This window comes from Citrus sinensis, chromosome 3 (assembly GCF_022201045.2).
Source record: "Citrus sinensis cultivar Valencia sweet orange chromosome 3, DVS_A1.0, whole genome shotgun sequence".
Lineage (NCBI taxonomy): Eukaryota > Viridiplantae > Streptophyta > Magnoliopsida > Sapindales > Rutaceae > Citrus > Citrus sinensis.
In genome coordinates this window covers 27,686,902-27,709,081 of record NC_068558.1, presented here as the reverse complement: position 1 = coordinate 27,709,081, position 22,180 = coordinate 27,686,902, and the positions used below count along the sequence as shown (strand labels likewise).

General features: G+C 31.2%; 2 protein-coding genes across 5 annotated transcripts; both read right to left on the bottom strand.

Moving 5' to 3' along the window:
• Positions 1 to 4,271: 4,271 nt before the first annotated feature.
• Positions 4,272 to 19,582, bottom strand: LOC102625266 (disease resistance-like protein DSC1). 3 transcript variants are annotated; one of them, XM_052437245.1, is made up of 5 exons: positions 18,902 to 19,582; positions 16,688 to 16,987; positions 15,585 to 16,577; positions 14,654 to 15,200; positions 4,272 to 4,306 (listed from the first exon to the last, which is right to left on the bottom strand). In XM_052437245.1, exons 1-4 carry the CDS (start codon positions 19,445 to 19,447, stop codon positions 14,700 to 14,702), a joined length of 2,340 nt encoding a protein of 779 aa, XP_052293205.1. In that variant the 5' UTR covers positions 19,448 to 19,582; the 3' UTR covers positions 4,272 to 4,306; positions 14,654 to 14,699. The 3 variants fall into 3 exon arrangements, with proteins under 3 accessions (XP_052293205.1, XP_052293204.1, XP_052293206.1); XM_052437244.1 differs by lacking the exon at positions 4,272 to 4,306 and having other exon boundaries at positions 14,192 to 15,200; XM_052437246.1 differs by lacking the exon at positions 4,272 to 4,306 and having other exon boundaries at positions 15,061 to 15,508.
• Positions 4,272 to 20,868, bottom strand: LOC102625624 (disease resistance-like protein DSC1). Of its 2 annotated transcripts, none has more exons than XM_052437243.1 (5): positions 20,267 to 20,868; positions 8,487 to 9,558; positions 6,281 to 6,580; positions 5,164 to 6,156; positions 4,272 to 5,065 (listed from the first exon to the last, which is right to left on the bottom strand). In XM_052437243.1, the coding sequence occupies exons 1-5, from the start codon at positions 20,743 to 20,745 to the stop codon at positions 4,565 to 4,567; spliced, it is 3,345 nt and encodes a 1,114-aa protein (XP_052293203.1). In that variant the 5' UTR covers positions 20,746 to 20,868; the 3' UTR covers positions 4,272 to 4,564. The 2 variants fall into 2 exon arrangements, with proteins under 2 accessions (XP_052293203.1, XP_052293202.1); XM_052437242.1 differs by lacking the exon at positions 20,267 to 20,868 and adding an exon at positions 9,851 to 10,449.
• Positions 20,869 to 22,180: the final 1,312 nt, after the last annotated feature.

The following is a 22,180-nucleotide window of genomic DNA, read 5'->3' as shown; positions in this document are numbered from 1 at the left end:
TAAAATAATAAAGTTAATAAAATTTAATAATAATAATAGTAATTATTATTATTATTAATGGCATTTAAAATAATAAAATAAATTGTGATTTGAATGAGGGTAATTTGAGAAATATGAAAACATTAGAGGAATACAAAAGTAAACATATATTTCATTTTCATTCCCTCATTTTTATTCCCAACCCCCCATGGGAATGAGATTCTCATTCTTTATTCTCAAATTATATGGGGCCCACTCATTTTATTCTCATTCCCAAATTACATTTTGCCAAGTAAACATGAGTTTCATTCTCATTTCTTATTCCCAAATTATATGGGGCCCACTCATTTTATTTTCATTCCCAAATTACATTTTGTCAAGTAAACGTGAGTTTCATTCTAATTCCTTCTTTCTCATTCCATGAAGTAAACACACCATTAGTTAAAATACTTATTTATATGGCATCTTATGTGCTATCTATCGAGTTGTGATAAATTAATAATTTATAACATCAAGCCTTATATTCTTATCTTAATTACTCCATTAGGAGACTTATATAGAAGCCCATGGGTCAAACTCACATTTACAAGCTTATATTATTAATTCAGTAACTACTCTCAACCGATGAGATAGCATCCTCGACAACCTTATTATACAAGATCCCCATGTTATTTGAGAAAACTAGTTTTATAGTGTTGAAATATGAACTTGAAAGTGTCAGTTGGTGATTTAAGTGGTGTATGACTTGTCAGCCTTGATCTGATTGTCATGTTGTATGGTAAGGGTAGGCGTTCGGATCGGGTTAATCCGAACCGAACCGAACCCGAAATTTATTTTAGGTTCGGTTTGGTTCAGGTTAATGTGTGAAACTTGAATGGATTCAAACTATCAACTTGTTCGGGTTAAATTTTGGTTCGGGTTGAACATGAACCGAATTTTAAATCCGAATGGGTTGAATTTTTCTTTTAATAACTTTTAGCTTTTAAAAATTAAAAAAACTGTATATTAAAAAAAAATCTCTCACACTCTTGTTATCCCCCTCTTTGTTCTCACACTCTCGTTACCTAGCAAGCCTCAAAAGCAAATCGCCAAATCCCTAAACAGTGAAGACAAGGCCACGATGACGACAGTCGGAAGCCAGTTGCCCGTAGCCGTCCAGCTTCAGTAGATGCCCGATTGCAGTCGTTCACTACAGCCAACTCGCCGTCAGCCAGCACTCCTTCATTAATCAAGTAGCCTGCAGCCGCGCCATGCCGTTTACTTCGCGGCTCACTCAGCCCCACACGACCACCCTTTGCCAGCATTGTTAAGCTTCCCATCGATCAAGGATTGTGGCACCCGTCCATACTTAGGGCATCTCCAATGTAGCACTAAACCTAACACCAAACCACCTTTTACACCATTTTTGGTGTAAAATGCTTCTCCAATGTAACACCAAAATGGTGTTATGAATAGTATTACACCAAATAAGGTGCAACACTATTCATTTGGTGATAGGAAAAAAAAGTCCCAAATATCCTTATTATTTTTTCTTATTTACATATTTGTCTTATTTTATATAATATTTTAAGTTATTATTATTATTATTGTTATTATTTTAATTTCATTTTTTAATTTTTGAATATTATACTAATATTTTAAATAAAATATTCAACAACAAAATTAATAATAAAAATAAAATGCCAATAACATTAATTACAGGATTACATATTACAAAATTAAAAATACAAAATTAAATTAACACAAATTAAAAAAGCTACTACTACTAGCATAAATTAGAACAATTATTTAGTAATGTGGGAGATCATTATTAGATCCTCCAATATCATCAAAATATTGGCCAATATTATTGGAAGTATTTTGAGATGCTTGGCAAATTTAATAATTTTCTATATTTGTTTTTGTTAATCGATATAAAATTACTTATTACTTAATTATCTATATTAATAGTAATATTTATTGTGTTAATTGAATTAATTCTTGAGAATTAATAGAATAAAAAGAAGAATATTCTTTTTGGTGTAAAATTTGGTGTAAATGGGTTAGAGATAAAATAGTAATTTGGTGTAAAAAAGGTACATTTTTAGTGTTGGTGTTACACCAAAATGGTGTTAAGCATTAGAGATGGCCTTAGTACTGATATTTGGAGTGGGTTTGTTGCTGTTGACTATTGTTGTGAGTTGCTGCTGCTGCTATTATTATTATTATTATTATTATTATTATTATTATTATTATTATTATTATTTATTAATTAATTTGTGTTGTTTGTTTAATTTAGAATGGATTGATTTACTTCATTTTCTATCTATTGTTGCTCGAAATTTTGCTACGGGGGTGGTTAATTATTGCTAATTTGGAGGCGTTGTGTTGAGTATTGATGGTGTTGGAGATGGATTATTAGTCTTGTTTGTCATGTGGAGATATTTAATCATGACTGCCATTTGTCATTTTAATTTTTAGATTTGTAATTAGTAGCTTTATTGTACTTGACTATATGTTTTATGTTTTGTTAACTTTAAAAAAAGTTGTTGAAATGTTATTAAGGGTGCTTTGTAGTTGATATTTGTTGTTAAGGATGTTTGAAATTGAGAATTTTGGATTTTAAATGGTTGCTGGCAGAATTTTTCAGATTAAATTGTTCCAATCCATTCTAACCCGAATTTTAAAATTGAATTATTCTAACTCAAACTAACCCGAATTAACCTGAACCGAAATTTTAATCCGAATTACCAACCCAATCCGATCCAAATTATGAACCTGAACCGAACCAAACTGAATTAAATTCGGTTAGGTTCGGGTTGGCATTTTCAACCCGATTGAGTTCAATTCTCCAACTCGATCGGATTGTAACTCAACCAAAACCCAAACAACCTAAATCGAAACCCGATTTACCCACCCCTATAATGTTTGGAAGATTGAATGGAACAGACCACTTCCATCCAATGTCGTCTGATTTAGTTAGTGCACATGTTTCTCCACGTGCAATACATTAGCTCAAAACGTTAGATGAGGGAATCATTTTGATTACTTATTCAAGGCACAAGCACAGCACGTGGTTCAAGGCCGGTTCAAAGCCGTTATTGTCCTTATGAGAGCGTTACAGCAAACCCAAAAACGCAGCTGGTCAACATGCAATCTTTCTAGGGTCCTCCAGATCCGTATATATAGTCTCAGGGGCCTTGACTATGAAATATAGAAAGCTTGTATCTTCATCATAAGTCCTGTAACTTGTTCTCTGTGATCGAAATAAAATTACTGCTCTGTTCTTCGGTGAATGTAGGCCAACTCCAGGTCTAACCACTTAAAAAGATTTGTGCCCTTGTTTTGCATGTTTTTGCTTAAGCCATTTTTGTGTTTCAATTTGCTAATTCTAAATCAATAACCACAGTGTTTAGTGAGATCTTGGTGGTCCCAGATCGGTCATCAATTGATTTAGGGATAACATGTAGAATACAAAAGAATGTCTTTCATGCTAGCTACATGGAAAATCAAACATTAGTTACCCTAGAATTCAAACAAGGAAAATCAAAGAGGTCGATCGCTTCCATCTACATGAAGAAATTAGAGAACATAATATCTTATCACAAGGGAATTATGTCTGTATTCACACGGCAATAAACACGACGCTATCCGAAAAATGCTACCAATGGTATGTGCTCACATTTTAGGCAACGTCAAGTGATTTATTTTTTCCCCTCCTCTAAACAGGTAGAGGGGACTGCCACGAATTTTAAATACATAACATCCAAAAAACATATATGGAATCACCTTTTATACATTTGCAGACCAGAAATGCTACTATTTTGTTATATAGAGAGTTCGGAGCCTTAGAGAAATGCCATTGTCAGTTTTCTGTACCAATTTGAAATTGCTATTAGTTTGTCTTTCGTAATATTTTAATAATGGAAGTGCTTTAGTGCCTTACAACATTTTATATAACATGCAATAGAAACATTTGTAATTAGCTATTGTAGCACCTAAATTAGGTTATGAAGATTGCCAGTTGATTTTATATATATATATTTTTTAATTTCTATTATTTCTTTACTTATTTAGCTAATGCTATCCAATTGTAACAATCTAAACATTATAAAATCATTCAAGTGATTCAATCGATGTGTAACAGTGTCTAAACAACCATAATCATGTAATAACGATTCAATTAATACATAGAAAACGTACAATGAAAGATGACGATGGTTCTCTCAAATTTGTATATTTTTCTTTTGATCAAGAATCAAAAGAAACATTTCTAACTCTAACTAAAGCTACAAAAATTATAATCAATATCCTCACAAACAAGAAACTTTTCTTGGTCAAATGGTAGCTGCACATATGACATAACCAAATCATTATTAGAAAGTAGGGAGACATACAAACTTATCACATAATTATATAATAAACCAAGCTACACAAAAACAAAGAAACCAAGCTATAGGAAAGTAATATTTATATATGGCAAACCCTAACATACATTAAATGTATGTTAGAGGGATCCTTTATATATATATAGAGGAAGAGTAATTCGCAGAAAAGTACTAGCTGCTGCGATGGACGTCTTCTAGAATATGCCATATGCCAGTCTTTAGGGGTGTGGTCCCTCTCCTTCTGTTGAATCCGTAGAATCTGGGACGTACAGTAAATGGATCCCACATTTTTTCACCAGGCAATACTCCAAAATTTCATAACCAGGTTCTTCTTTAAAATAGAACTGGATAGCCTCGGGAACCCAATTGTTCTCCCAAAAAGTAAAAAAATCCTTATCATCAAAGAAATCATCCCCCAAAAGTAAGTGATCTGACTCCACATATCTAATTATTGCCAGAGATCTCTGTATGACATGCGAATCACAATCTTTGGGTTTGACTTTGATTTCCCAGAATAATTTAAACCTCGCTTTTCTGACATCTTGGTGGTCTCCAAATCCTACAATAGCGCTAAAAGCAAAGCCGAGTACTCTGTTTTTATTGAAGAAATCTGGTGTCATCTCCAAGGTCATAGAAGATCCCTCGCTTTTAAAGCTAAACCACTCTGGAATTTCACTTCCAGGTAATAAGATATAACCCTTAGATCCTGAAAAAGGTATCTGTACCACAAAAATCATAATTTTAATTAATTTTTAAAAAATTAACATTTTATAAATAAATTAAAAGGAGACGAGGCTAAAGAGAGCTAAAGACACACCTTTTTCCGTACTCGTTTCCAACGTTCAGTTGCCATATGCTTAAACTTTTGCAGAGCATCTTGGAGAATTCCTCTGGTCACATTCTGATCCATTTTATAATTATCGCTCAGGTCAATACACGGATGATAAGGTTCATTACTTGAGAATAAACCCGATAATGATTCCAGTGCCGTGCAATGATGTGCATCCAGCTCAATCAGACAGCAAGGAAGCTCTGGTAAGGATTGAAGCCTCTCACAATGACTCAAGCGGATATATAACAACGTAGAAAGTTGTATAATGCTTTCTGGTATTCTCCCAAAATTGTTTTTATCTAGATACAAGTATATAAGTGAGGTTAACATGCCAAGATTTTCAGGTAACTCTGTGATGCCACAATCAGCTAGGTCTAAACACCATAGACCTCGTAAGGCGCCACCTAAAGATAATGTCATAGGCAATGATAAACCCTTGGTTCCCTTGAAATCTAATTTTCGAACGTTATTCAAACGGACAATGGATGATGGTACTTCTCTTATGCCAGTTCCTTCAGCATGCAAGTAACCCAAAGCTTCTAAATTTCCAAGTTCGTCGGGCAATCGCTGAAGTTTTGAGCAACCATTGAGGATAAGAGCTCTAAGACATGTCAACTTACATAGGTTGCTTGGGAGACTCTTAAGCTTTTTACAATTTTGAACGTCCAAGATAGAAAGCCCAGAGATGCAATCGATGGATGAAGGCAGTTCTTCAATTGCAGTTCCATTTAAAATTACCTCTTCTATATTAACAGCCGATGACATCTCTGGAAGCCTCTTCAGTTTTGAGCAGCCCAAAAGATCAAGTTCTTTAAGAAATTCGAAATGAAACATTTCAGCTGGAAGGCTTTTCAAGCTTTTGCAACCGCTTAGTTTGAGACTAACTAGCTTGTTCAGATGTGGAATCAACGAGGGGTTTGGAGATTTGGTAATAGTATTGCAGGCGGCGATGATTTTCCGCTTTAACTTACCATAATGCTGCTCAGGCAAAAAAGAGGCCAAGAAAAATCATTAATTATTAGCATTTGTGATATATAATTAAACATTGTTACTAAAACATTGCACATTTAATATCTATATATACATATTAAGATACACATACCTGGTTACCACTCCAAAGTTGTTCAATATTGCTATGAGGCATTTCAAGTAAAACAAGTTTCTCCGGATCAATATTTGAAGGCAAAGATTTCAACGGATATCCATGCCAATGAAAATACCTTATTTCAGCAAATATAGGGCTTCGAAAATTAGACACCTTACATTTATTCTCTCCTTTATGAGTCGAGATATAGAATTTCAAAAATCTCAATTTACGCATCTTAGTGAAAGTGTCGGAATTTAGATAGATCTCTTTTACTTTAGACATATCCAAGCACATGCCTTCAATTGCTTCGGTTCCCTAATATTTTAAAAAAAAAAATCCACAAAGTTAAAACCAAATATTATATAATTCAGTTGATGGGTATTGTTAGGCTGTCCAACTTGTAATTATGAATGCACAAAGAAAGATATATGGGATACAAACTTTTACATACAAGTTGAAGTGGCATTTATGATATGTACTGCCACAATCATTATTAACAATAATCTATGTATGATTTCTGTTAAGTGGATCGATTTTCACTTTCGGTTAGAAATAATACTATGATTTGTATTGAACTATGGGGCAAATTCAAAAAAAAAAAAAAAAGACTAAGAAAGAGGCTACTTAATTTAAATAGACCCTCCTCATCAAGCTAGTTTGATTGGTTAGTGGGTCCGAAGGATTGGTCACTGAATCAAGAGTAGCTCCCAGAGGTTCTTATTACAGGGTGCCATGCAATTATGACAATATCATTTAACTTTAATTTCTAAAAACTTTAATTTCTGAAAAGTTTAAGTGTAACTAAAGGATCTCAAAAGTGAAGAGATTATATAATGATTCAATAATAATAATAATAATATTAATAATGAAAGAAAGGTGAGGAAATTAAGTGTTTAGAGAAAAACAAAGGTGATGAATAATGTGAAAATTTTCAAGTTATGTGTTCAATTGTAACCAATAAAAAAACCTTAAAGTTATATCAAATTATATAGTTATTGCTTTTAGTAAAACTTATAATAGCAAGCTTACAAAGAAACAGATCTGGACAAGTAATACTATCTTTAAAAAGCATGCATACATCTTATACATATTGACACATAAATTATGCATACGAACGAATTTGACATGGTATCTATAAGATATTGCTACATCACAATCATTAGTTAGTTTTTTTTTTAATACAATGAGAAAATACCCTTTTCACCCTCAGAGTTTGATGTAATAGTTCATTTTATCCTAGTTTTTTTAAAATAATAGTGTAAAACACCCTTCAATTAATTTACCGTAGTTTACTATTGTTTATAATTCATTGAGGGCAAAATAAGATTTTCAATTAAAGAGAAAGATTTAAAAAAATAAAAGTTGACGCATAAGTGAAAAGGAATTTTATCCTATCCTGAAAAAGATGAAATTTTTTTTATCTCTTTAATTGAAAATCTTATTTTTCCCTCAATGAATTATAAATAGTAGTAAACTAACGATAAATTAATGGAAGGGTGTTTTGGGCTATTGTTTAAAAAACTGGGATGCAATTAACTATTATATTAAACTCTAAGGGTGAAAAAAATGTATTTTTCTCATTGTATTAAAAAAAAATAAACTAACGATTGTGATTAGATGGTGATATAGCAATATGTTATAGATACCATGTCAAATTGTTACATTATCGTTCGTATACATAATTTACATGTCAATATGTATAATATGTATACATACCTTTTAATTCTATTTTGGTGCCCTCACTCTTTGTTTTAGCACCATGAGGTAGTACTTTCTCAAGCTTTGTTAACCCTAGATTTAAGTACCAAAAATAGACACAATATTCATATTTATACAAGTACACTCTTTAATTATCCTATGAGCCGACGTGGGGGAAAAATAATGGTAAAAGAAGAGTGGTGGCAAGGGTCAAAATAAATAAATAAACTTTAAGGAGAAAAAGAGAAAGTCAAAATAAATTTTGGAAGCATCAATTTAATTGACAATCTTATTTTTTCCTCAATGAATTATATTCAAACGGCAAGAAACTAATAGTAAATTAATCGAAGGGTGTTTTGCGATATTGTATTAAAAAAAAGGAATGAAATGAGTTATTACATCAAATCTTGGAGGAGTGAAAAGAGCTATTTCCTTATGTATATTAATTATATGCCTTTCAAGTTTGTAACTAATGCAAGAATATTAAAAAATAACAATCCCCAAAAAAATAAAAATTGCTTACCCTATTATATGCAAGAACCTCATAGATATCCTCATGATGCCACAATCGAGTACGGTTTCCAGGATTTGTTGATTCTTGCCGGACAATTTCCCTACCTAATTCTTGCAGCAAATCATGCATTGTTATCTTGTTGTATGAATTGATAGCAATGAGAGCCTTATCAACAAGAATACTTATTCCTATTTCTGGGTAGAAGCCACTTGCCTCAAAGAATTTCTTTACTAGATATATATCCTCACCTTTAAAGAAACAAGCAACATCTAGGAAAATGTTTTTCTCGTCATTGTCCAAGTCATCGTAACTTATTTTTAGCACATCTAGGATATTTTGATGGAGAAAATTTTTCAATTTTTTTATTGCATTTTCCCAAACTTCCTTTTTCCTTTCAAATAGATAGCAACCCAAAATTTTAAGAGCTAAAGGAACACCTTGAGCGTAGTTTATAACCTTGTCTGACAGTTCCTTATAATCTACATCCACAAGGTTTTGTCTGAAGGCATGTCTAATAAAAAGTTCAAGTGCATGATCATCTCCTAAACCCTTCATCTCATATATTTGGTTGATATGACAATTTCTAAGCACTTGTTTATTTCTTGTGGTAATTAAGATTCGACTCTCAGGCAGTAACCGATCAAGACTTCCAACTAAGGATTCGATTTGGTTTAAACAAGTCACATCATCTAAAACAATCAGAACCTTCCTGCAGCTAAGCCTTCTAAAGTTGAGGTCAATATGTGGAATCACATTTACATCCTTCAATACTTCTGAAAGAAGTTTTTGTTGCAAGAAAGCTAATCCTCCCGCTTTTTGTGACTCTTCTCTAATATTTTCAAGGAAGCAAGAACCTTTAAAATTTCTAGAGATTCTATTGAAAATCACCCTAGCAATTGTTGTCTTGCCTATACCACCAATGCCCCAAATCCCTAATAGAGGTGCAGCACCCAACAGAGACTGAATTTCCTCAACTCTTGATTCTACTCCGACCAGCTCGTTTTTGCTATCACATGGGACCACTTTGGGCAGTTTCTCCAAAATGTCATTAACAACTTTCTTTATAAGTTCAGATTCATTCCTAGCAAATAAAAAATATAGCATTAAGTTCAAAAAGAGACAAAAAGAGACAAAAACAGAGTTTTTTTATTAGTTCCAATTGTTAATTTGATGCAGATTTTTTTGCTTTGAAACAAGTCATATAACCGTATTAGAACTTGAGTAAATAAAACAATTATAAAAATTGTGTAAGATATTATGCAATCTAATCGTCTTCACGAAATGATTTAATATTTGATACTATAATTTTTATATTGATGAGTACCCTAATGAAATAATTATAAAATTGGTAGCAAATTGACTGTTACTGTTACCTGATGACAAAAGAATCAAAGCCAGAGAGATTGGCTGCTTCCGTCAAAGCACTCCTCCATCTTTGCATCTTCTCTGGAAATTTTTCTTTAAGCTTCGAAAATGAAACTCCAAAACTCCCAATTTGCTTTCTCACATGTGATGGATCGACCCGATAGAAAACTGGTATCACAATCTGTGCATATACTTTCCTGCAATCGAGGACCTTTGAAAGTTCATCGAGACACCATCCCGAAGAAGCATACTTTTCTGAGAAAATGATAATTGAAATGCTTGATGCTTCAATTGTATCAAGAAGAGACTGTGAAATTTCATCTCCCCGGTTGAGTTGGTCATCAATGAAAGTTTCAATACCTTTCTGACACAAGGCTGAATAAAGATGGCTAGTAAAGTTGTCGCGGGTGTCTTCTCCACTGAAACTAAGAAAAACATCATGCTTGTTGTTTCGAGGATTAGAAGAGGAGGAAGAAGAAGCCATCATGCACAGACTCAGTACAGTCTAATTGATGAAAGATTTTGATTGGATGAAAATGAAAATAATTGAACGCGAGACTGAACAGTATATCGAATTATAGATGAAGCTAGTTCTTTTTAATTTTTTTTAAACCGTGATGTCATAATAGATAATTAAGCCTCACTAGCGTTCAAGGATGTTTATTCGTACTTATATTTTATTAAAAAAAGATTATTTTTTAATATTCAAATGATATCTATTTTTCTTATATTTAAAAAAAATATTTTATTTAATTATTTTTCAATTAAAAGAGAAATTAAGTTTTTATATTATAATATAAGGACTCGAATTATTATTCCGTCATATTTGAAAGTAAATGTTCATCACTCTAGAAGCTTCTAATAAATAAATTTGTAATAATTTTATCTTATTTTTTAAATAGAATTTTTTTTCTAATATGATGTATAATAACTCAAGTATTAATTAATAAATAATTAAATCTTATTTGTACATTATGACTTAGAAAAATTAAATCTTACTACTTAGATGCTTTCAGCGGAGGATCCTATCCTCTTATTTTCATTTTCCGTGCGCAATGCAATAATTTGATTGGTCAGTTTTGTTAACTTGCCCGAGTCTAATTCCAGCCACAAAACAAATAATGGAGGACGGCTGGAAAGAAAGATAAATGACTGTCCCCTCCTAAGGGGCAAAAGTAAAAGACCACCCCACTTCTAATCTTTGTTAAATAATTATGCAGATCATTTTTTTTTTTCGAAAGTAATTGCGTAGATCATTTTAGTTCAAATAATGATCAGACAAATTCTTTCTTTTTTCTTTTTTTGGATTTTACTCTTTAATTATACCACCTTACCATTTTAACTGAATTGTATAGTTTTATGATTAAGGCTTGATAGTGGTTTATTTTGATTTTAAATTAGATTTATAAAGTGCTCACTTTGTGAAATTTGCTATCTTTAATTAAAAAAGGATAAACTTCACCATACCCCCTCGCGAAATGACAATCTTCAAATCGCCCCCCTTACTATTGAAAACATTAACCTACCCCTCAAAAATCATTATTTATATGTTATTTTTAACGGCTAAAAGGGTAAAACGGTATTTGTGCATTCCTCTAACAATAAAAAAATGGAAAAAAGTCAAATCTTTATATGGGTTAATTTTTATGAGCTCAAATCTTTCTAAGTTTTTCAAAACACACATAAATATTTTAAATATTTATGATATGCGTCCTGAATATTTTAAAATATTTTCATTTTGCACTTATATGTCAAATTTTGTTCGAACTGATTAAATTTTAATTTTTTGTATTTAAAAAATTTATTTTAAAAATAAATAAAGAAATTAATTAAAGTTATAAATGAAAAAGAATAACATTTTACATTTTTATATTTATTATTATAATCATTATTATTCTTTTTCCTTTTGCAAAGGTATTTAAAAAAATATATGGATAAAAAAAAATCAAAGAACAAAAGAAAAATGCAACCACAAACTTAATCTAAAACTTCAAAACCCTTCTCACCAAAATCACTGTCATTGCACACAACCTAGAACTCTTCAAATCTTTTGTTTATTCATCAAACTGAACATAATAAACAATAATAAAATAAATTCATTCTTTTATTATTAATATGGTTAGTTCAAGATTAAAGAATATTTATAATATAAAATTAAGTAATCCCAAATATCATTATTATTGTAATATTTGTGTAGTTTAGAAGTCTGTCTCTTTATTATTATCATTATTATTCTTTTTTCACTTTGTAAAGGTACTTAAAGAAAATATAGATATAAAAAAGGAAAATCAAATAACAAAAGAAATATGCTACTGGAGTTTCACCAAACAAATGAAAGGAGTAAGGATGAGAAAAATGAAAGGAAAGAAAAAAGAAATGCTAATGGAGTCATATACATGAAAGAAAAAAAATGAATAAAAAGACGAAGAAAAAGTAAGGATGAGAAAAAAATAAAACAAAAAAAAGAAGGAGTAAGGATGAAAAAAATGAAAGGAAAGAAAAAAATTTACTGGAGTCATGTACATGGAAGAAAAGAAAAAAAATGAAGAAAAAGATGAAGAAGAAGTAAGGATGAGGAAAAAACAAATGAAAGGAAAAGACAAAGGAGTAAGGATGAGAAAAAAAATGTAAGAAAAGATGAAGAGAAATGAAAGAAAAAGACGAAAATGGCATTATCGTAATTTATATATGATGGCATGTCTTGTAACTTATTTAACTAACATGTCTAATTTAGGAAAATTATCAATTTATTTAGACCCATTAACTCATTTCTAACCCTTTATTTTTTAATTTATTTTTCAATGATTAGTCATACATCAACTACTTTTTTTTCATTTTCCAATAACTAGTCACACATAAACATTTTTTTTTATTCTCACAATACCGTTACAAGAATATTATGTTAAGGTACGGGTGTTGTCATACTTTTATGAGTCAACGGCGGTCAATGGTTAAAGATAACGAGTTTTAGGGGGTAACTTAATTTTTTCAATAATAAGGGGGGCGATTTGAAGATTGGCACTTCACGAAGTGGGTATGCTAAAATTAACCCATTAAAAAATTAAAAATTACAATTAAACTATATTTAATTATTTATAGAATACACCATCTCATAGGTAGTCTTCAATAATATTTTCAGTTTTTAATTAAAAAAAATGGTCTCTTTGGTTCTGTTCAGGTCAAAACTCAAAAGTCTTAACTTCTCTTCGAAGTTGATGCAAAAGCGACTTTGTTGTTTTTATTTTTTATACAATAATATAATAATAGAATTTTATTAATATTTACAATTAAAAAAATCTATTAAAACTACAATTGATAACTTTAGTATAAGAGAGCTTAAATTTTTACTCTTATATAATGCTAGAGAAATATCTATTCTACTGTATTAGCAACAAAGAAATATGCCCCACTTAATTTTATTGGAAGGAAAATTGAGTCGCAATTATTGATACTTTCAGTCAAAAGTCTATCAAATTATCCTTGATAAATTTAGTATAGCCTGACCTAAATTTCTATTCTCATATAATATTAGAAAATTAGCTACTCTGCTGTATTAACAAAAAATATTTTTTCCCTTAATTTAATAGGAAAGAAGATAAAATTTCAGTAATCATTACAGAGACTCGAACTCATAAAAACTTATGAGTGCATAAATTGTGCCAAAGAGCCCATTGGCCCATATAGACGTAACTTGAATTATGGCTGTGTATGGGGATAATAAAAATATCTAGATCTGACCAAATTCGTAAATATTGAGATAAAGGAAAATTGGAATCCCCACATTAAAAAATACAAATTGGATGTTAAAAATTAAGATCCGTACAAATCCAGATCGAGATCTAGATACAAGTGCATCCAAAAAATCAAATATCCGGATCCGTATTATTTTTTTATTCAATTATTTATTAAATTAAAAAATATATAAGTTAAATGAAAAAAATGAAACAACCTATGTGGACTTGTGGTGGTGTTAAACTTGAATTTATGCTATTCTTGATGTTGGATTTATGTTGTGGTACTTTTATTTATTAGTTTATATTGTTGCTGTATGTTATATATGCTAAGTGTTGAATTATTAATTGTTGAATTATGATTAGATTTAATGATGCAAGTGCTTTAGTTCCTTATAACATTTTATATAAGATGCTATCGAAACATTTATAACAAGTATTGTAGCACCTAAATTAGGTTATGAAGATTGGCAGTTGATTTTTCATATTGTATTTTTTTTAAATTCCTATTATTTCTTTGCTTATTGTAACAATCTATAAACATTATAAAATCGTTCAAGTCATTCAATCGATGTGTAACAGTGTCCAAACAACGATAATCATGTCAGAACAATTCAATTAAGGCTAATGCTAAGTTACATACATGTATCTTACACTCCTCTCACATGAATAGTGAATGATGTGGGTCTACTAACTATTCATGTGAGAGGGTTGTAAGGTACATGCATGTAACTTAGAGGGATCCTTCAATTAATACATAGAAAACGTACAATGAAAGATGACGATGGTTCTGTCAAACTCGTATGTTTTTCTTTTGATCAAGAATCAAAAGAAACTTTTCTAACTCTTACTTTAACTTCAGCTACAAAAATTATGATCAATATCCTCATAAACAAGAAAGTTTGTCTTGGTCAAATGGTAGCTGCACATATGACATAAACAAACCATTACTAGAGTGTAGAGAGACATACAAACTGATCACATAAATATATAATAAACCAAGCTATAGAAAAACAAAGAAACCAAGCTATAGGAAAACAATAATTACATATAGAGGAAGAGTAATTTACAGAAATGTACCAGGTGCTGCGATGGACGTCTTCTAGCACATGCCATATGCCATCCTTTAGGGGCATGGTTCCTCTTCTTCTGTTGAATCCGAAGAATCTGGGGCGTACAGTAAATGGATCCCACATTTTTTCACAAGGCAATACTCCAAAATTTCATAACCAAATTCTTCTTTAAAATAGAACTGGATAGCCACAGGAACCCAGTTGTTCTCCCAAAAAGTAAAAAATTCCTTATCATCGAAGAAATCGTCCCCCAAAAGTAAGTGATCTGACTCTACATATCTAATTACTGCCAGAGGTCTCTGTATGACATGTGAATCACAATCTTTGGGTTTGACTTTGATTTCACAGAATAATCTAAACCTCTCTTCTCTGACATCTTGATGGTCCCCAAATCCTACAATAGCGCTAAAAGCAAAGCCGAGTACTCTGTTTTTATTGAAGAAATCTGGTGTCATCTCCAAGGTCATAGAAGATCCCTCGCTTTTAAAGCTAAACCACTCTGGAATTTCATTTCCAGGTAATAAGACATGACCCTTAGATCCTGAAAAAGGTATCTGTACCACAAAAATCATAATTTTAATTAATTTTAAAAAAGTTAATTTTTTTTTGGGTGTATTAAACCATTTGGTATTCGAAGACCACATTGGGTCACGACTAATCCATATTCAAGTTGGGTAGGACCACTAGGGCGGCAAAGCTCTTCTAACAAGTATTTAACGCAGCTGCATTTTCAAGTCTCGAACCGAGGACCTTGGTTAAGCTAAAACAACCTCATTCTAGTTGATATACGCGCTTGTTGGTAAAGTTAACATTTTATAAATCAATTAAAAGAAGAAGAGACTAGAGAAAGCCAAAGACACACCTTTCCTCTACTCGTAAAGTTAACATTTTATAAATAAATTAAAAGAAGAAGAGACTAGAGAAAGCCAAAGACACACCTTTTCCTCTACCCGTTTCCGACGTTCAGTTGCCATATGCTTAAACTTTTGTAGAGCATCTTGGAGAATTCCTCTGGTCACATTCTGATCCATTTTATAATTATCGCTCAGGTCAATACACGGACGATAAGGTTCATCCCTTAAGAATAAACCTGATAATGATTCCAGTGCCGTGCAATGATGTGCATCCAACTCAAGCAGAGAGCAAGGAAGCTCTGGTAAGGATTGAAGCCTCTCACAATGACTCAAGCGGAAATATAACAACGTAGAAAGTTGTATAATGCTTTCTGGTATTCTCTCAAAATTGTTTTTATCTAGATACAAGTTTATAAGTGAGGATAACATGCCAAGATTTTCAGGTAACTCTGTGATGCCGCAATCAGTTAGGTCCAAACACCATAGACCTCGTAAGGCGCCACTTAAGGATAATGTCATAGGCAATGATAAACCCTTGGTTCCCTTGAAATCTAATTTTCGAACGTTATTCAAACGGACAATGGATGATGGTACTTCTCTTATGCCAGTTCCTTCAGCATGCAAGTAACCCAAAGCTTCTAAATTTCCAAGTTCGTCGGGCAATCGCTGAAGTTTTGAGCAACCATTGAGGATAAGAGCTCTAAGACATGTCAACTTACATAGGTTGCTTGGGAGACTCTTAAGCTTTTTACAATTTTGAACGTCCAAGATAGAAAGCCCAGAGATGCAATCAATGGATGAAGGCAGTTCTTCAATTGCAGTTCCATTTAAAATTACCTCTTCTATATTAACAGCCGATGACATCTCTGGAAGCCTCTTCAGTTTTGAGCAGCCCAAAAGATCAAGTTCTTTAAGAAATTCCAAATGAAACATTTCAGCTGGAAGGCTTTTCAAGCTTTTGCAACCGCTTAGTTTGAGACTAACTAGCTTGTTCAGATGTGGAATCAACGAGGGGTTTGGAGATTTGGTAATAGTATAGCAGGCGGCGATGATTTTCCGCTTTAACTTACCATAATGCTGCTCAGGCAAAAAAGAGGCCAAGAAAAATCATTAATTATTAGCATTTGTGATATATAATTAAACATTGTTACTAAAACATTGCACATTTAATATCTATATATACATACCTGGTTACCACTCCAAAGTTCTTCAATATTGCTACGAGGCATTTCAAGTAAAACAAGTTTCTCTGGGTCAATATTTGAAGGCAAAGATTTCAACGGATATCCATGCCAATGAAGATACCTTATTTCAGCAAATACAGGGCTTTGAAAATTAGACACCTTACATTTGTTCTCTCCCTTATGAATCGAGCTATAGAATTTCAAAAATCTCAATTTACGCATCTTAGTGAAAGTGTCGGAATTTAGATGGATCTCTTTTACTTTAGACATATCCAAGCACATGCCTTCAATTGCTTCAGTTCCCTAATATTTAAAAAAAAATTCCACAAAGTTAAAACCAAATATTATATAATTCAGTTGATGGGTATTGTTAGGCTGTCCAACTTGTTATTATAAATGCACAAAGAAAGATATGTAGGATACAAACTTTTACATACAAGTTGAAGTGGCATTTATAATATGTACTGCCACAATCATTAACAATAATCTATGTATGATTTCTGTTAAGTGGATCTATTTTCACTTTCGGTTAGAAATAATACTAAGATTTGTATTGAACTATGGGGTAAACTCAAAAAAGAAAAAAAAAAAAAGACTAAGAGGCTAATTAATTTAAATAGACCCTGCTCATCAAGCTAGTTTGATTGGTTAGTGAGTCCGAAGGATTGGTCGCTGAATCAAGAGTAGCTCCCACAGGTTCTTATTACAGGGTGCCATGCAAATATGACAATATCATTTAACTTTAATTTCTAAAAACTTTAATTTCTGAAAAGTTTTAAGTGCAACTAAAGGATCTAAAAAGTGAAGAGATTATATAATGATGCAATAATAATAATAATAATAATGAAAGGCTATTGAAAGGTGAGGAAATTCAGTGTTTAGAGAAGAACAAAGTTGATGAATAATGTGAAAAGTTTAAGTTATGTGTTCAATTGTAACCTATAAAAAAAACCATAAAGTTATATCAAATTATATAGCTATTGCTTTTCAGTAAAACTTATAATAGCAAACTTAATAAGAAACATATCAGTACAAGTAATACTATCTTTAAAAAGTATGTATACATATTGACATATAAATTATGTATATGAACGATAATATACAATTTGACTTGGTATCTATAATATATTGCTACATCACAATCTAATCACAATCCTTAGTTTTTTTTTTTTTTAATACAATGAGAAAATACCCTTCTCACCCTTAGAGTTTGAAGTAATAGCTCATTTTATCTCTGTTCTTTTAAGCAAAAGCCCAAAACACCCTTCCATTAAATTATCGTTACTTTACTATTGTTTATAATTCATTAAGGGCAAAATAGAATTTTTAGTTAAAGAGATACAAAATTTTCATATTTTTCGAGATAGGATAAAATTCCTTTTCACTTAGGCATCAACTTTTATTTTTTTAAATCTTTCTCTTTAATTGAAAATCCTATGTTACCTTCAATGAATTATAAATAGTAGTACACGAACGATAAATTAATGGAAGGGTGTTTTGTACTATTGTTTAAAAAACTGAGATGAAATGAGATATTACATCGAACTCTTAAGGGTGAAAAGGGTGTTTTTTTCTCATTGTATTAAAAACAAATAAACCAACTAACGATTGTGATTAGATTGGGATATAACAATATATTATAGATACCATGTCAAATTGTACATTATCGTTTGTATACATAATTTACATGTCAATACGTATAATATGTATACATATTTTTAATTTATTTTGGTGTCCTCACTCTTTGTTTTAGCACCGTGAGGTAGTAACTTCTCAAGCTTTGTTAACCCTAGATAAGTACCAAAAACAGACACAATATTCATATTTGTACAAATACACTCTTTAATTATCTTGTGAACCGACATGGGGGAAAAATAATGGTAAAAAAAGAGTGGTGGCAAAGGTCAAAATAAATAAATAAATTTTAAGGAGAGAAAGAAAATGTCAAAATAAATTTGGAAGCATCAATTTAATTGACAATCTTATTTTACCCTCAATGAATTATATTCAAATGGCAATAAACTAATAGTAAATTAATCCGAAGGGTGTTTGGCGATATTGTTTTTTTTTAAAAAAAAAGAATGAAATGAGTTATTACATCAAATTTTGGAGGAGTGAAAAGAGCTTTTTCCTTATGTATATAATTATATGCCTTTCAAGTTTGTAACTAATGCAAGAATATTAAAAAATAACAATCCCAAAAAAAAAAATGCTTACCCTATTATATGCAAGAACTTCATAGATATCCTCATGATGCCACAATCGAGTACGGTTTCCAGGATTTGTTGATTCTTGCCGAACAATTTCCCTACCCAATTCTTGCAGCAAATCATGCATTGTTATCTTGTTGTATGGATTAATAGCAATGAGAGACTTATCAACAAGAATACTTATTCCTATTTCTGGGTAGAAGCCACTTGCCTCAAGGAATTTCTTTGCTAGATATACATCCTCACCTTTAAAGAAACAGGCAACATCTAGGAAAATGTTTTTCTCATCATTGTCCAAGCCATCATAACTTATTTTTAGCACATCTAGGATATTTTGATGGAGAAAATTTTTCAATTTTTTTATTGCATTTTCCCATACTTCCCTTTTCCTTTCAAATAGATAGCAACCCAAAATTTTAAGAGCTAAAGGAACACCTTGAGCGTAGTTTATAACCTTGTCTGACAGTTCCTTATAATCTACATCCACAAGGTTTTGTCTGAAGGCATGTCTGTTAAAAAGCTCAAGTGCATGATCATCTCCAAAACCCTTCATCTCATATATTTGGTTGACATGGCAATTTCTAAGCACTTGTTTATTTCTTGTGGTAATTAAGATTCGACTCTCAGGCAGTAACCGATCAAGACTTCCAACTAAGGATTCTATTTGGTTGAAACAAGTCACATCATCTAAAACAATCAGAACCTTCCTGCGGCTAAGCCTTCTAAAGTTGAGGTCAATATGTGGAATCACATTTACATCCTTCAATACTTCTGAAAGAAGTTTTTGTTGCAAGGAAGCTAATCCTCCCGGCTTTTGTGATTCTTCTCTAACATTTTCAAGGAAGCAAGAACCTTCAAAATTTCTAGAGATTCTGTTGAAAATCACCCTAGCAATTGTTGTCTTGCCTATACCACCAATGCCCCAAATCCCTAATAGAGGTGCAGCACCCAACAGAGATTCAATTTCCTCAACTCTCGATTCTACTCCGACCAGCTCGTTTTGCTATCGCATGGGACCACTTTGGGTAGTTTCTCCAAAATGTCATTAACAACTTTCTTTATAAGTTCAGATTCATTCCTAGCAAATAAAAAATATAGCATTAAGTTCAAAAAGAGACAAAAACAGAGTGTTTTTTATTAGTTCCAATTGTTAATTTGATGCAGATATATATATATATTTTGCTTTTAAATTAGTCATATAACAGTATTAGAACTTGAGTAAATAAAACGATTATAAAAATTATGCAAGATATGATGTAACCTAATCATCTTCACGAAATGATTTAATATTTAATACCATAATTTTTTTATATCGATGAGTACCATAATAAAATAATTACAAAATTGGAAACAAATTGACTGTTACTGTTACCTGATGACAAGAGAATCAAAGCCAGAGAGATTGGCTGCTTCCGTCAAAGCACTCCTCCATCTTTGCATCTTCTCTGGAAATTTTTCTTCAAGCTCCGAAAATGAAACCCCAAAACTCCCAATTTGCTTTCTCACATGTGATGGATCGACCCGATAGAAAACTGGTATCGCAATCTGTGCATACACTTTCCTGCAATCGAGGATCTTTGAAAGTTCATCGAGACACCATCCCGAAGAAGCATACTTTTCTGAGAAAATGATAATTGAAATGCTTGAAGCTTCAATTGTATCAAGAAGAGACTGTGAAATTTCATCTCCCCGGTTGAGTTGGTCATCAATGAAAGTTTCAATACCTTTCTGACACAAGGCTGAATAAAGATGGCTAGTAAAGCTGTTACGGGTGTCTTCTCCTCTGAAACTAAGAAAAACATCATGCTTGTTGCTTCGAGGATTAGAAGAGGAAGAAGAAGAAGCCATCATGCACGCACTCAGTACAGTCCAATTGATGAAAGATTTTGATCGGATGAAAATGAAAATAATTGAGCGTGAGACTGAACAGTATATCGTACTATAGATGAAGCTTGTTCTTTTTAAATTGTTTTAACAGTGATGTCATAATAGATAATTAAGCCTCACTAGCATTTAAGGACGTTTATTGGTACTTATATTTTATTAAAAAAAGATTATTTTTTTAATATTCAAATGATATCTATTTTATTTATATTTTATAAGAAAAAATTATTTTATTTAATTATTTTTAATTAAAAGAGAAATTAAGTTTTTAAATATAAGGACCCCAATTATTATTCGGGTATATTTGAGAGTAACTGTTTGCCACTCTAGAAGCTTCTAATAAGTGAATTTTTTAACAGTTTTATCTTATTTTTAAAATAAAATTTCCTCTTAATATGATGTATAATAACTCAAGTATTAATTTATAATTAATTAATTAATTTAATCGTATTTATATAAAAACTCATTAGAGGGAGGATTCTATTCTCTTATTTTCATTTTCCGTGAGCAATGCAATAATTTCATTGGTCAGTTTTGTTAACTTGCCCGAGTCTAATTCCAGCCACAAAACAAATAATGGAGGGCAGCTGGAAAGAAACAAATAATGGAGGGCAGGGAGGATCCTATTCTCTTATTGTCCCATCCCCACTTCTAAACTCTGTTAAATAATTATGCAGATCATTTTTTTTTTTTTGAAAGTAATTGCGTAGATCATTTTAGTTCAAATAATGATCAGACAATTTTTTTTTTTTTGGATTTTACTCTTTAATTATACCACCTCACCATTTTAACTGTATTGTATAGTTTTATGATTAAGGCTTGATAATGGTTTATTTTGATTTTAAATCACATTTATAAAGTGTTGACTTTCTGAAATTGGCTATCTCTAATTAAAATAATAATTAGAAATTACAATTCAACTATATTTAATTATTTATAGAATACACCATCTCACAGATAGTCTTCAATAATATTTTAAGATTTTAATTGAAAAAATGGTTTCTTTGGTTCTGTTTGGGTCAAAAGACTTAACTTCACTTCGAAGTTGATGAGGAAGTGACTTTGTTATTTTTATTTTTTATACAGTAATATAATAATAGAATTTTATTAATATTTACAGTTTAAAAAAATCTATTAAAACTACCATTGATAACTCTAGTATAAAAGAGCTTAAATTTTTAATCTGATATAATATCAGAAAAATATATGTTCTAACATATTAACAAGAAAGAAATCTGCCCCACTAAATTTAATTGGAAGAAAAATTGAGTTGCAATTATAGATATTTTTAGTCAAAAGTCTATTGAATCATCCTTTGATAAATTTAATATAACCTACCTAAATTTCTACTCTCATATAATACTAGAAAATTATCTACTCTACTGTATTACCAGAAAAGAAT

Excerpts from the sequence above, each read along its gene's own strand:
- LOC102625624 (XM_052437243.1), bottom strand. The coding sequence starts at position 20,745 with ATGATGGCTTCTTCTTCTTCCTCTTCTAATCCTCGAAGCAACAAGCAT. Across the intron at positions 9,559-20,266 it reads TTTGATTCTCTTGTCATCAG|GAATGAATCTGAACTTATAA; the intron begins GTAACAGTAACA and ends TTTATTTGCTAG. Across the intron at positions 5,066-5,163 it reads GGAAACGAGTACGGAAAAAG|ATACCTTTTTCAGGATCTAA; the intron begins GTGTGTCTTTAG and ends TTTGTGGTACAG.
- LOC102625266 (XM_052437245.1), bottom strand. The coding sequence starts at position 19,447 with ATGAAGGGTTTTGGAGATGATCATGCACTTGAGCTTTTTAACAGACAT. Across the intron at positions 16,578-16,687 it reads AACTTTGGAGTGGTAACCAG|CATTATGGTAAGTTAAAGCG; the intron begins GTATGTATATAT and ends TTGCCTGAGCAG. Across the intron at positions 15,201-15,584 it reads GGAAACGGGTAGAGGAAAAG|ATACCTTTTTCAGGATCTAA; the intron begins GTGTGTCTTTGG and ends TTTGTGGTACAG.